The 13,239-nt window shown below is 26.8% G+C and overlaps 2 protein-coding genes across 6 annotated transcripts in view; both read left to right on the top strand.

Moving 5' to 3' along the window:
* LOC147804096 (uncharacterized) overlaps window positions 1-4,792 on the top strand; it is a 41,786-nt gene extending 36,994 nt beyond the window's left edge. For 2 of the 3 annotated variants that reach the window (XM_087151927.1, XM_087151928.1), the window contains exon 3: window positions 4,650-4,792. In XM_087151927.1, coding sequence (XP_087008053.1) covers window positions 4,650-4,792 — 143 coding nt within the window. Of the gene's footprint in view, window positions 1-3,930 lie in introns of all 3 variants that reach the window. The other variant, XM_087151926.1, reaches the window with a different exon arrangement.
* Window positions 1-13,239, top strand: part of LOC147804095 (uncharacterized) — a 41,306-nt gene that overhangs the window by 22,182 nt on the left and 5,885 nt on the right. The window contains exon 1 of one of the 3 annotated variants that reach the window (XM_087151924.1): window positions 12,457-12,715. The exons of the other annotated variants lie outside the window; for them this stretch is intronic. The gene's annotated coding sequence lies outside the window, so the exon portion shown is untranslated. Of the gene's footprint in view, window positions 1-12,456; window positions 12,716-13,239 lie in introns of those variants that run through there. 3 annotated transcript variants of the gene reach the window in all.

Raw genomic sequence — 13,239 nt, 5'->3', positions numbered from 1 at the left:
TGTACAATTAAACTAAAGTGTATATACTTAATGCAGTATTTGTTATATCTAAGATTTTAATTTAATTTATGTACAGACAATATGTGGTATATTATTTCTAACAGGAGAGCTTAGCTTTATTTCACTCATAAAAGTCAAAGAAAGGGTCAAAGGCGAGCAGATTGTGCTTACCAATTAAGCATTTATAATATCTAGAGCGAAAGTTTCGATTCTCTAGGTGAGCAAACATCTTTATTGCTAAATTTAAATTTATCGTTCATTTGTACTTAAATTTATTTTCAAACCTAAGAGGGGGTTAATGTAGTTTTTGTTAGGCATAAATTTTTTCTCAGACTTCATAGAAAAGACCCTAAAAAGTATAATTTTATAGTTTAATCAATTAATTTGTAAAATCGCAGAAGAACAGAATTTTTAAAAATTTCATTTTGTAATTTAATCACTCAATATGTAACTACAAGAATATATTAATATTTGTTCGTGTTTTTGAATCTATAGAAACACCAAGAAGTATTGGTAATTTTTGCCGAGGGCCTTCAGTTATCATTTTGAGATTGATCTTTATAAAAATTAAATATTTGGTCTCTACCATTAAAATTTGAAATACGTCTAGGTGCAATTTGATTATTTATTTGCACCAAGATTTATTTCGGAACCGAATAGTCTGTGCAAGAGTTATGGACCATTAGATCCCATTAAAGTTAGCGTTAATATTCCAGCTAATCAATTTTTAGTACATCTAGGTTAGAAATGAATGTTATGCATTGTTTAAAATTATTACTTTCTTTAATTAGTTTAAAATTAATTTAATATCTTTGAGAATTTGAAACTCTATTGAATACTCTTGAATATTTAAAAAGTGAGTCATTAGAAATTTTAAGAGATACTTTAGTGTCATATTTAGTTCATTTTAAAATTTTAGAACGACATAATCTAAGGTAGTGATATACCAAGTGTTAATATTCTAGGAAAAGTAAATTTAAGTATAAATTGAAAGATTTATGTAGTTAATCATTGTTTTGATTCTTTCAAAAAGTGCAAACATAGAAATTAATTTGTTGTAAGTAAAATTTTAAATCATTGCGAGTTTAAGCACCTCTCTAGATTCTCCATTGTCTCAATTTGTATTTTTGCCGTTCAGTGATCCCAAATATCAGTGCAAGGTGGATTTTAATATCAGCAACAACCTTTATTATAAAGACTATCTTAGGAAAAGGGGGAAACCTGAGTACTTACAATTAATCTATTAAATATCTCGAGAGAAAAATATGTTTCTCACGGTTAGTAATGGGAAAACTATAAAATATTATTGCATATATACTTGAGATCTAAATATGGAACACTCGAGATCAAAATATAGAATGTTTTTTAATGTTAATAATAATCAATACATAAAAGTAATATGAATTGTAAAATATACACTTTTCTTTAACACATGTTGATACTTTTAACACAATTGAAAGGTTGTCGGGAAAAAAATTCTTTAGTAGCGATTTGATCTTCATTTTTAGCAGATTTTATGACTTAACAGTTTTATCAGTTCAAAGTCATTCAATTGAGGATCACACTAAAGTTTTTAACTAAGAAATATTATTCTTCACTATAACACAATATATGGAATATTTTTTGCCTCAAAATCATGTCAGCCATTTTGTTTCAAATTTTAGACTGTTGTTTAGGTGATAATCTTAGTTAATCTTGTTTAAATATTATATATTATGTATAAATAAAATATTATATTATGGAGTATAAAGATATATTTCCATTCAAACTTGAATAAAATTTTTTGACAAATTATTTTAATGTTACTTAAACCAGGTATTTGTCATTACTTTTTTTCGAATTTTAGATTTTTGTTTAAAAAATAATTAGGTAAGGTAATTTAGTACGTTTGTACGATTTTATCATTCGAAGTATAGCTTTTTTTGAATTTCGTGAGTGCAATATATTAAGTGCTTGACCTCAGAAATGTTGTAAGACTTTTTTTTCTTTTTATTTAAAATTTAGGGGGTTGTTTAAAAAAATATGGCAGTAATGATATGAATTTTATATTATACAGCAAACTATAAAATATAGATTTTACTTAAAATTTATAAAAACCTTTTTAGGATTTTTTGCCTCAGAATAATGTCGATTCTTTCTTTTCTTCATTTTTTCAAATTTTAGAATGCAGTTTAGGAAATGATGTTAGTAATGTTATTTAGGATATTTAATATTATATAATATAGTAAAGTATATAAATTTGTTTTAAATAGTTTTTTAATTAAATTTAGGAAAGTTTTGGGATATTTTTATCTCAGAATCTTTTTTATTATCTTGTTTCAAATTTTTGACTCTGATATAGGGAATAATATTAGTTAAGTGTATTTAAAACGTTTGGCATTTTATATTGTAAAGTATGAAAATATTTTTAAAATAAAATTAATGAAATCGTTCTATATTGAGTTTTAACTCAGAAGTTTACCAGCCTTTTTGCATTGAAATTTCAGGCTGTTCTTTAAGAAATAAAGTTAGTTTACGTTATTTAAAACATCTGGTATATCACTGACGCCCGGTGTCTTATTGGTAGTGCTTCGCACTCTCGTGCCACAGGTCCGGGGTTTGATCCTCGATCCGGGCAAGGTTGACTCAGCCTTTCATCCCTTCAGTGGGTGGATAAATGAGTACCAAGCATGCTTGGGAACTAAACACTGGGGGTTGAGCGTTCGGCTGACCGCCTAACCCGAACGATCTGCTCCTGCACCCCAGAGCCCAAGATCAAGAAAACTGAGATGGGCACAGTAGGCCTTGGACCTCTATGGGCTGTCGCGCCACTGAGTTTAGTTTTGTTTATATCACAGAATCTTGTTTTTTTTTTGTTTCAAGACTGTGATTTAGGAAATGAAGACTGTGATTTAGGAAGTGATTTCAAGACTGTGATTTAGGACTGTGTCTATTTGTTCAAAATTTTGACAAAATTCAGGCAAAATGAGAGTTAAAAAGTTTCCTGCAAACTCATGCAAAGCAGATTTTTACTTGTTTTTTCTCTTTTTGTCCCCTCTTTTACATTTTTCAATTTTTACGTAACTTTTTTAAAAGAGTAACACACATATCTTCTGTAATATATCTGTACAATATCAATTTTTTTTAAATGCTTTTTCTTCTTGGACATATCTTGGATAGCTGATGAAAAGCTTTAAAATTAGATTTTAATTTAATAAAATTCATTTGCAATGATTATAGTCACCAAGACTTAGAAACAATTTAGACAAACATGTAAAGCCTGATAATAGTTCCGTGGTAATTTCAAACGCCGGCAAAGATAGATAAGATTTGCTTAAGACAATTGTTATTATCCGAAAACTTTGAATATCGAACGAATCTATATCTCCTTGAGTTTGTACAAAGCAATTTATATTTAATAAATGAACTACATTCCAATTACTCAAAAGATTGTTTCATCGACTATTGACAGGACAAGAATCGTACTTAGAATCTTTATTTAGTATAATTTGTTTTTAATTAGAATGAATTTGCACTTATTTTATGAAATAGTTTGAAATATAAACACTAAATGTAAGCTAAGAGGCATTAAAAGAATTTTCTGCTTAACAAAAATTATGAAATTAACATTTTGAATTTAAAGTATCAGGTTTCCTGAAATTTGCAATTTTACTAAAATAATTGAAATTAGTAAACAAATAAAAAAAATTGAAATTAGTAAATAAATCATAGAGAAAAATTGTAAATATAGTAATTATTTATAAATAAATTAAGAACTTTAAATAATAACTGATTTAGTAAATCATTAGCCTGATTAGTAATATGTTAGTAATTAATCAACATTTCGACCTTATTTTCAATTATGAATTTGCTCATAGCTAAGTAGAAAATAATTTAATAAATAAAATTTTATGCGCCCATTTTTAATTGTACCCTTTTTTTTATTTTCAGGCTTTGAATAATACCTTAGATCATGACAACTTGCAGTCGCTCAAGGTGTTTTGAAATTCGAAATTCGTATCGTAGAATTATTTTTGAAACTCCAGAGAAGATCAAGAACATCCAGGACATAAGCACGTTGAAGGCTGGGACAAATACATCTACAAGAAGTGCCAGTGCTACAAATAAAAGACGCATCAATCGCAAACAGAGAGCTCTTGTATGCCGTCCACGTGAAGAAGAGTCATCGCATAAATCTGTACGAAATAATGAGTTAGATGGTTTTGAGGACTGCGTTCTGTGTTTAAACACCGAATTTGACTGGCCACATCTCTTGCCATGTGGGCATATTTTTCATAACGTGTGTGTATCCAATTGGTTAAAACACAATGATACTTGTCCTGTATGTTTCCGAAATTGGGAAAACCAGGTTCATACCAATCAAGTACCTAACTCTTATTCTGATGATGACATGCATAGAAATCCTAAACCTGAGAGTTTGGCTACGAGCGTACACACCGGAGTTAATGATGCTTCAGAATCGGATTCCCATGGGCCAGCAGACAAAGTTCACAGTGTACTCAAAGGACGAGTTAAAAGGCCAATTTACCGTAGAAGAAAAGTTATAGCCCGGCAATCGATTGAGCAACTGGCAGTTAAGAAGGAAATATTGGATAGTGTCTTTCTGAAAAACTGTGTTCCAGTATGTGCTGTTTCTAAAGTGCTGTCACCTGATGAACCACAGTCCAGTGATCCTGATATCATAATCGATGGTGAATTCATATTAATTGATTGTACTGATTCTATTGCCATTTTTGAGGGAGATGCAATACAAGACAATGTAGACTTTGAGAATCTCACTGAAAGTGTTTAAACATTATTTTAGCTAATAGTTCACCTATGATTTGAGTATTATCAACGGTATTTTTTTCTGAAAAATTGTATAGTTATTTTTTTCATGTTTTCATTTAATTTTTGACAAGACACTGTGATTAATTTTTATTGCGTGTTACTTTTAGAGGATTGTAGATGAAATTTATATGTTAAAAGAATGAAATTTTAAATAAAATTTTACTATTTTATATTTTATACTTATTCAATCAAGCAAAAAAATTAAAAACTGAAAGGATATTTATTTTTTCCTTTGATAAACTAATAGGAAATTATTATGTTATTTAAAGGGAGTTTGAATATACATTATCAAGCTTTAAATGTCATGAAATTTCAGAGGGAGTCAAAAATCTAAAATCATGTATGCACACATGTTGTGTTTCAAGAGATGTAAAAACGGAATAAGTTTCATATAAAAGAAGACTTAGAGAATTAGATTAAATAAGAACTTGTAGGAACTATAAAATTTAGATTTGTTATACAAAACTAATTATTGATTTTAAGGTTGTTATTGCAGAAAACTCTTGCCTTTAGGAAAATGGATCTTTAAAACAAAATCTTACATTTTTGAATAACTACAAGTAAGTGAAGTTCAAAAACCACAAGTTCAATCGATTGTTAGATAATTGTAATTGAAAATCACGTATATTCAATCACTATATATATATATATATATATATATATATATATATATATATATATATATATATATATATATATATATATATATATATATATATATATATATATATATATATATATATATATATATATATATATTTATATATATATATATATATATATATATATATATATATATATATAAATTTCATGCAATCTCATTTCCGTCAGAAATGAGAATGCTCTATCCTAGTGGTGGCAGTTTAATTCTTCAATTATAAATAATCAGATCAATATTTCGCTTGTATTTCAATCGATTAAAACTAATTTTAAATCCCTGAAATGCAAGCATTAAAAACAATGAGTCTATCATGCGTTAATCAATTTATATAAAGATTTATGTAATTCTAAATGTAAATAATTAAGTGAAATGATTACTGAACTGCACTTTTAAGAAATTCGAATAGTGTGAATTTTTATACATTAGTCATCATTGCTGATTAATGAGCTAAGAAAAAATTTTATTACATAAATGGTGTTTTAACTTATATATATATATATGGTAGCCTATATTGTGTAAATTTAAAAACAAGGAAATTAAGGGGAGTCGGTAGGGCATGTATTAATGATGCTAAAACTGACGTTTTTTGATGTAACATTTCTAAGAAACTTCTTATGATATCGCTTTGGAATATTTTTGGCGATATTTGCAATTATATCAGCTATATGTTGTGATAATGTTTTAGCGTTAACCGGAATACTTTTCGAATTATGAAAGAATTTTGATGAATCTTCTTAAAAAATTTAAAGTTTTCATTTCCGAATTAATTGATTGATTTAAAGATTGTCTTTAGATATATTTCTGTCCTACAAAAAAGAGCTGAAGTGAGATTTAACGATATTTTCAAACGCATGCTATTAATTAACTATAAGACATCGAATAAATAATAGTCTTTAACAACACTTTTATCTTTTAAAAAAATAGATTTTAATGAACACAGCCTTTTTTTCTTAAAATATATCTTTAAGTTTGCTTTTAAAAGGCTATAATAAAATAAATAAATAAAAATTTTAATGAGTGAAATTTTAATAAAGGAAAGAAAGTTCAATATTTCAACATATTTATTCAAAATTACAATAAACTCATTTAACACTAGATAGTCCAAGGAAGTCATTTTGTCTGCTTTTTAATTTCAATTAGAAAAACAATGATGACAATATTTCTCAGAATTTTGTGCCTTTTTGTACAACATATAATTTTTTTATTGTTAATATTTACTAATTACTTGTTATATAACTGAAAATAATATCAAAAATATTAAAAATTAATTTTAAACAAATTTCTTTATGCATTGTTCATTCCTTCACAATGCAGTCATTGGGCACTATTGGTATTTCAGTCTTTCTAGTGTTAAATGGTCAAAGAAAGTTTACGTACTGAAATTTTTATCTTAATTAACCAGATGAAAACTCCGTAAATTCAGCTTTTTGAAAAACGAGGAAATCCAATCAACTTTACAGTGTTTTTCACTTCTGAAAATATTCAAATTCCAAACGTCATACTATTTCAAATGTTAAATTGATCAAACACATTATTCCTCATAATATATATATATATATATATATATATATATATATATATATATATATATATATATATATATATATATATATATATATATATATATATATATATATATATATATATATATATATATATATATATATATATATATAAAACCCAAGCTTTAAATTTGAAAAGAGTAAAGCACATTTTAGCTAAAATTTGAATCACACAATATTTCTATTAAAACGTAAAAGGATTAAAAAAACAAAAAAAAAATGCATTTTAAGAAAAACTTATTCAACAACCAATAAGTGGAATCATTCTCTTCTCAGTTGAGTTTATAATCTGCTTCAAAGGTAAATTTTCACTTTTAAAGCACTTTTTTTTAAATATTGACTCTTAATTCTGAAATTTTCAATTTAAAACAATATTTCGAAATTGTTTGTTCCATTCTTTCTTCAGTTCTTGCTAAGCCACCTACATTAAAGGAGAACTAATAATGCAATGACGGATTGAATAAAAAAAGTAAAAAAAGTGAACAGTAATAATGCTTGTAAGTTAAGAAAATATTTACCAGTAGAACATTTCGAAAGTAATACACTGCAAATATTTTTTTAATGACTGACGATAATACTTAAGTTTTCTGTGTCCCTCAAGCGGTCAACTTTAAATGTAAAATCTACAATTCATCTTTGCACTTGAAATTTTGTGTTTTTTAATTTAAAGCAATGAATTACGATATTTTTTAATTGTTATTTAATTAAAATTAAATGAGGCACACCGACTGTTACTTATAATGATACTTATAAAATCAAAGTACTTTTATCTCAACTTTTTATGGCCAAATTCACAAGAACGGAAGCATTACTTTATCAAAACATGATACAACTGTTCTTTAATAAATTTATTATCGCTGTTTTTTTTTTTTAAATCAAGTTTTGTTGGGTATACAGTTAAAATAGTGAAAAATTCTGCTTTTTCTTATCTGACTAGCTATAAATTTATATTCTCTTAAGTATTGAAGGCCTAGGAATAACACGAAAGGAAAGAAAAAATTACAGGCGTAATATATATTTCATAGAGGTATCGAAAGAGTGAGAGTTAAAAAAATTACGAAATTACTATCGCTGGGAGATCTGCCATGCGTAATGATTGATTACTTATCTAGTGCACCTTAAAATGTGGGAATGTAGATGGATTGCAATGTTTTTGGTCAATAACACAATGACAGAAGACACGTGGATCTTAAAACTACAAACTTGAATAGATGGGTTGTGTTCGGGCTAAACAATCTTTAACACAGAAACACAAAAAACACGGAAACCTTCTTGGAATACAAATAATTTCTTTGTTAAGGCCTGAAACCTGTGTGGTTTCAAAAAATAGGAATATCTGATTTAAGAAATTTATTGTCAAGTTTGATGGGGGGTTTCTTCTGGCATTTTGTTCTTTGCAAGATTTTCCAATGATGCATTCATACTTTAGATTCATACTTTCTTCTTACTTTTTTGAAGGAAGAATGTTATTATACAGTAACAATAAACATTTTTCAACTGACTGAAAGTAAATTCAGGAATTATGATTTCAATCCCCCGAACCATTTCTATTCATCATAGTTTTTCTTTCAATTTCAAGATATATGGTCTTTTCCCAAAAATTATTTAGTTCAAATAGTAATAATGATTTAGTTTCCTGTGACGCTCGGGTGGTCTTTTTGTTATTCAAGATACATACAAATAGAATTATTAAAGTAAAATGATCTGCATATAGAAATCAGAAATAGCATTTATTTTTCATAGAAAAAAATGAGTGATTAAATGAATTAAATGAATAATGAAATTATTGATTCTTTAAACCAACGGCATGTTTTTTTTTAAATATCCAATTGCTTTAAGGCACGTTTTGAGAAAAGATGAGATTTTTTACTAAATAGCGAAAGGAAAATATCATAAACAAAAGTTGTTTTATAAAACTTTATGGACTAATACTTAAATATTTTATGTTTTTCTATCTCTTTGTCTGTGTTTGAATATAGAAACGATTTTCATATTTATTATTATATATTATTTATTATCTCAATAAAGCCAATATGCTATTATTGATTTAAAAAGTTTAAAAAAAAATTTTTTTTTTAAACTATTAATGTTATTTAACGTAACGTAACGAAATAGAGTATTTTGATATCGAAATTAGGAAGTATCCTATAAGGAAAATTTCGGATTGTAGCTATGGATGGATTTTTGATAGGTATGAAAAATATATATTAAAATTAATTTACTACGCTTAGTAAAGAAATATAAATATATATATATTTTTTAAGGCTTTTAACTTTTTCGATTCATGTTATTCGGATATTGAAGTTTACAACATAGGCATGATTTGCTTAATTATTTTTCAAATAAAGTATAAGAATAGAGTACATTACTCAATATTTTGATACGTAAAAGAATGCTTTTTATTAAAATGAAAATGAAAGAAAACATGGCATATTTATACTAGTTAGCTTTTGTTGAATTTTTCAAACAATGTAATTACAAATGATTTTAAGTTTTGCATAAGTAAAAAATATTCTTTATTTTGTATAATTTATAAAACTTACGATTCAAAAAAAAATATCTTTCGTAAGAAAAACTTAATTGGGATAATTATTATCTGATTATCTCAATAATTACAAAATATTCAAGTGAGTTTTTTTTAGCTTTACCTCCTATCTGGTCCGAAACATATTGCTCATGGGATGCAATAGTGGCACAACTCAAAAAACTCGCTTTTTGGATTAAGAACGGGTGTAAATATGAAAATACACATTCTTTCAGCAGCAATTCTAGCACAACCCATAATTCAATTTGAAGGTAATCTTCGTTTAAGCAAACTGAAGCATTTCTTATGCATTTTCATTAGAAATGAAAACTTTAAACCAACTTATCTCAAAACTTGATTTTTTGAGTTGTGCCGCTATCGCAGCCCATGAGCGATATGGTCACAATTTCAGACTTGTTTCTAACTTTTATTTTGCAAAACTTAATTGGGATAACTACTACCTAATTATCCCGATAATTATTAAATATCCAAGTGAATTTTTTTTTAGCTTTTCTTATGTCTGGTTCGAAACACATGGTCAAAATTTGTGACTTTAATCTTTAAATCCGTGTTTTTTACTAATACTGCCCTATTTGCTAATTACCCTGATAAATACAAAATATTGAAATGATATTTTTTTTCTTTTTTCCTATGTCTGATACGAATTAAATGGCCGAAATTTCAGACTTTAATTTTTTTTAAAAACGTGCTATTCGGATATTTTTGCTAATTACTACGATAGTTAAAAATATCGAAATGAAAATTTGTTTATTTGTTTTCGTTTTTTTCCCCTATATTTGATACGAAATTGGTCAACATTTGAGCCTTTCGTCTTTATAAATAAATGTTATTTAGTAATACTGCCATTTATGCTAATTACTCCCTGAATATCGCGATACTTACAAAATCTCAGAATGAAAATGCTTTAGTTCATCGGTTTATCTAATCAAAACACATGATCTAAAACTGTGTTTCCATCTTGGTAAAAAGTGTTGTTTGGCATTACTGTTAATTACGCCTAAATTATATCTGTTACGAAATAAATGGTCGATACTTCAGACTTTAATCTTGAAAATGTGCTATTTTGTAGTGCTGCCATTTTTGTAATTATCTAACACTTACAAAATATCTAAATGAATTTTTTTTTAAAGTTCTTCCTTATGTGTGATATAAATAACATTTTCAAAATTTGAGACTTTCATCTTGGTTAAAACGCGTAATTTAGTAATACTGTGATCTATTGTAATTGGCCCTATAATTACAAATATCAAAATGAAATATTTTTTTATTTTTTTTCCTTTACCTGCTACAAAATTGGACAACATTTGAGACTTTCCATCTTAGTAAAAATATGTTATTTACTAACACTGCCATTTATGCTAATTAGCCCCTAATTATCACGATAATTACAAAATGTCAAAACCAAAATTTTCATGGTTTTTCGGTTCATCTTATAAAAACACGTGATCTAAAATTGTGATTTCCATCTTTTTAAAAAGTGTATTTTGTATTATTGTTAATTATCTCTGAGTAATATTGACAGTTACAAAATGTCTATAAAAATAATTTTGGATTTTTAATTCATCTCGAAAGATCACGTCGTCCCAAGTTTAGTTTTTTTCAACTTCAACGGAAGAGGCAGAATCAGTGATGATTCGGTGAAAATGTGAAAACTTAAAATATGTGCTTACTTGCGAATAGTACGCTTCTGTGTCTTGTTTTCAGCCTACGAAAACCGCGTCTTCTAATTTATAGTTCGGAATTTATTTTGCGCACATCACATAGGAATTCCTGATTGAAAATAGTTAATCCAAGTGATCACATTTCTTGTAGTCAGAAAATACTAAGCATATTCAATAAATTAAAAAAAAAGTTGATTAAAAGTTGAAAATATGTTTCAAAACTATAACTAACAGTTATTGCAGATTAAAGTATTCATGACTGAAATTTAAAATTCGAGACTCCACCGAATTGAAATCTAGATAACAACTCTTGTGATTTAATTTTTTCTTAATTTAAATGTATTTTGGAAAAGTATTTAAAAGATATTATTTTGCAGAAGATCTTAGTTTTAAAAGGGGAGAAATTTAAATGCGATTTTAAACAATGTTATTACCGATCCCTAAAAAATTAATATTTACTATTAACAGATTCGAAATATCTATAAAATTAAAAATCATGGCAGTGTATTTTAAGGCTTTGTTGATTTTGTTTCAAATATAAATTTTAGTTTATTTCAATATCTTTCAGCTCTAAGATTTTTGAAAGTTATGATTGTTTTTCAACATTTCACATTGCAAGATTTTTTAATTAATGCTTTTTCATACTCTCCTAGTTAAATAAAATTCAATGAAATTAAAAGCATGTATTAAAAATTCTAACTTCTCTTTCTTAAATTATTTTTTGTAAAGTTTATTTGTTGTAAAGTGCTCATGTAAAATTTATAAATACATGGCTTTATTGTTTTAAATTAATTTTTACCAAATATTTCGTCACATGATCTTAAAGATTTTGTGTAATTTCCTCATATCTAATAGGGCAGAGATATCATATTATTATTTGTCTTTTTTTTCTGAAGACCTAGCCCCGTAGATGGATAACCATTATTAAAATTTTTTTAAGTTATAGTCAAACAAAGAAAATTTAAATAACTAAATTCAAGTGCAAAATTAAGCAGAAAAGGGTCGAAATGATGCTGGTCTAAGTATTTCTTTCCCATACTCCCTTACCCAGGTTTCAACTTGATTTCCTTTCTAGGTCTTGTAGAATTCCTTATCAGTCTATTTCTCATAAATAGGTAAAATGGTGTTAAAATGATGTTTATTGTTAAAACGGGGTTGAAACTGTATTCAATGGAGAGGGGGGGGGTTACTGCCTCTACATGGATGAAGCTGGGTGCGTACCTGATTGGTTAGAAGTTAACAGATAAGAACTATTGTGCAATTAATTGGTATTCTTGAAGTATTGAAAGTACATCTCGTAGAAAGTCTTGACCATTTGGTCTTCGGAAATTGTCTGTGAAGCATCTTGTGAAGAAACATTTTCTATTTAATCCGTGGAATAGTTCGACAAAAAACGGAGCATCAGCTACGAGATTCTACAGCAATAATTAGCGTCTTCATCCTGACCTCAAATAGGGTAAGTACATTTAAATGGTTCATTTTAATTTTTGTGAGTTTATAAATTATTACATTTTATTACTGAATTTGTGGGCTTATTGAAATTATGATATGTTTATCGATTTTAAGATTAGAAACATTTTTCATTCTGTTTATACCGTCTACAATATTGTTAAAATAATCAGATCTTCGGTGTTTTGAGTTAAAGAGTATCTTTTCATGAAGTTGAATTGAAATGAATTGTTTTTGAATTTATTTAAGTAGCCTCATGTTCATTTGAAATTTTTTGAGATAAATTTATACTGATACTTGTTGAATAGAATTTTTTTTAAATTGTACGTTGCATTGCATTTTAATAAAAATTTCTTTTATTCGATTTCAGCCATTCTTAGTTAATCGCCAGTTTATATTTAAATGACCTATTCATAATAATTCCAATTCATATTATCTTCGAATATGTATTTATATTTAGGAAAATTAATGTTTTTTTCTGTTGACTTAAGGGGTAAATTTTGTGAGTTTAATTAAAAAACAATACTGTGT

This window comes from Parasteatoda tepidariorum, chromosome 9 (genome assembly GCF_982258835.1).
Source record: "Parasteatoda tepidariorum strain Cologne lab strain chromosome 9, Ptep-v5.0, whole genome shotgun sequence".
NCBI lineage: Eukaryota > Metazoa > Arthropoda > Arachnida > Araneae > Theridiidae > Parasteatoda > Parasteatoda tepidariorum.
Note: the sequence above shows the minus strand (reverse complement) of the source record. Positions and strands in the feature narration are given on the sequence as shown.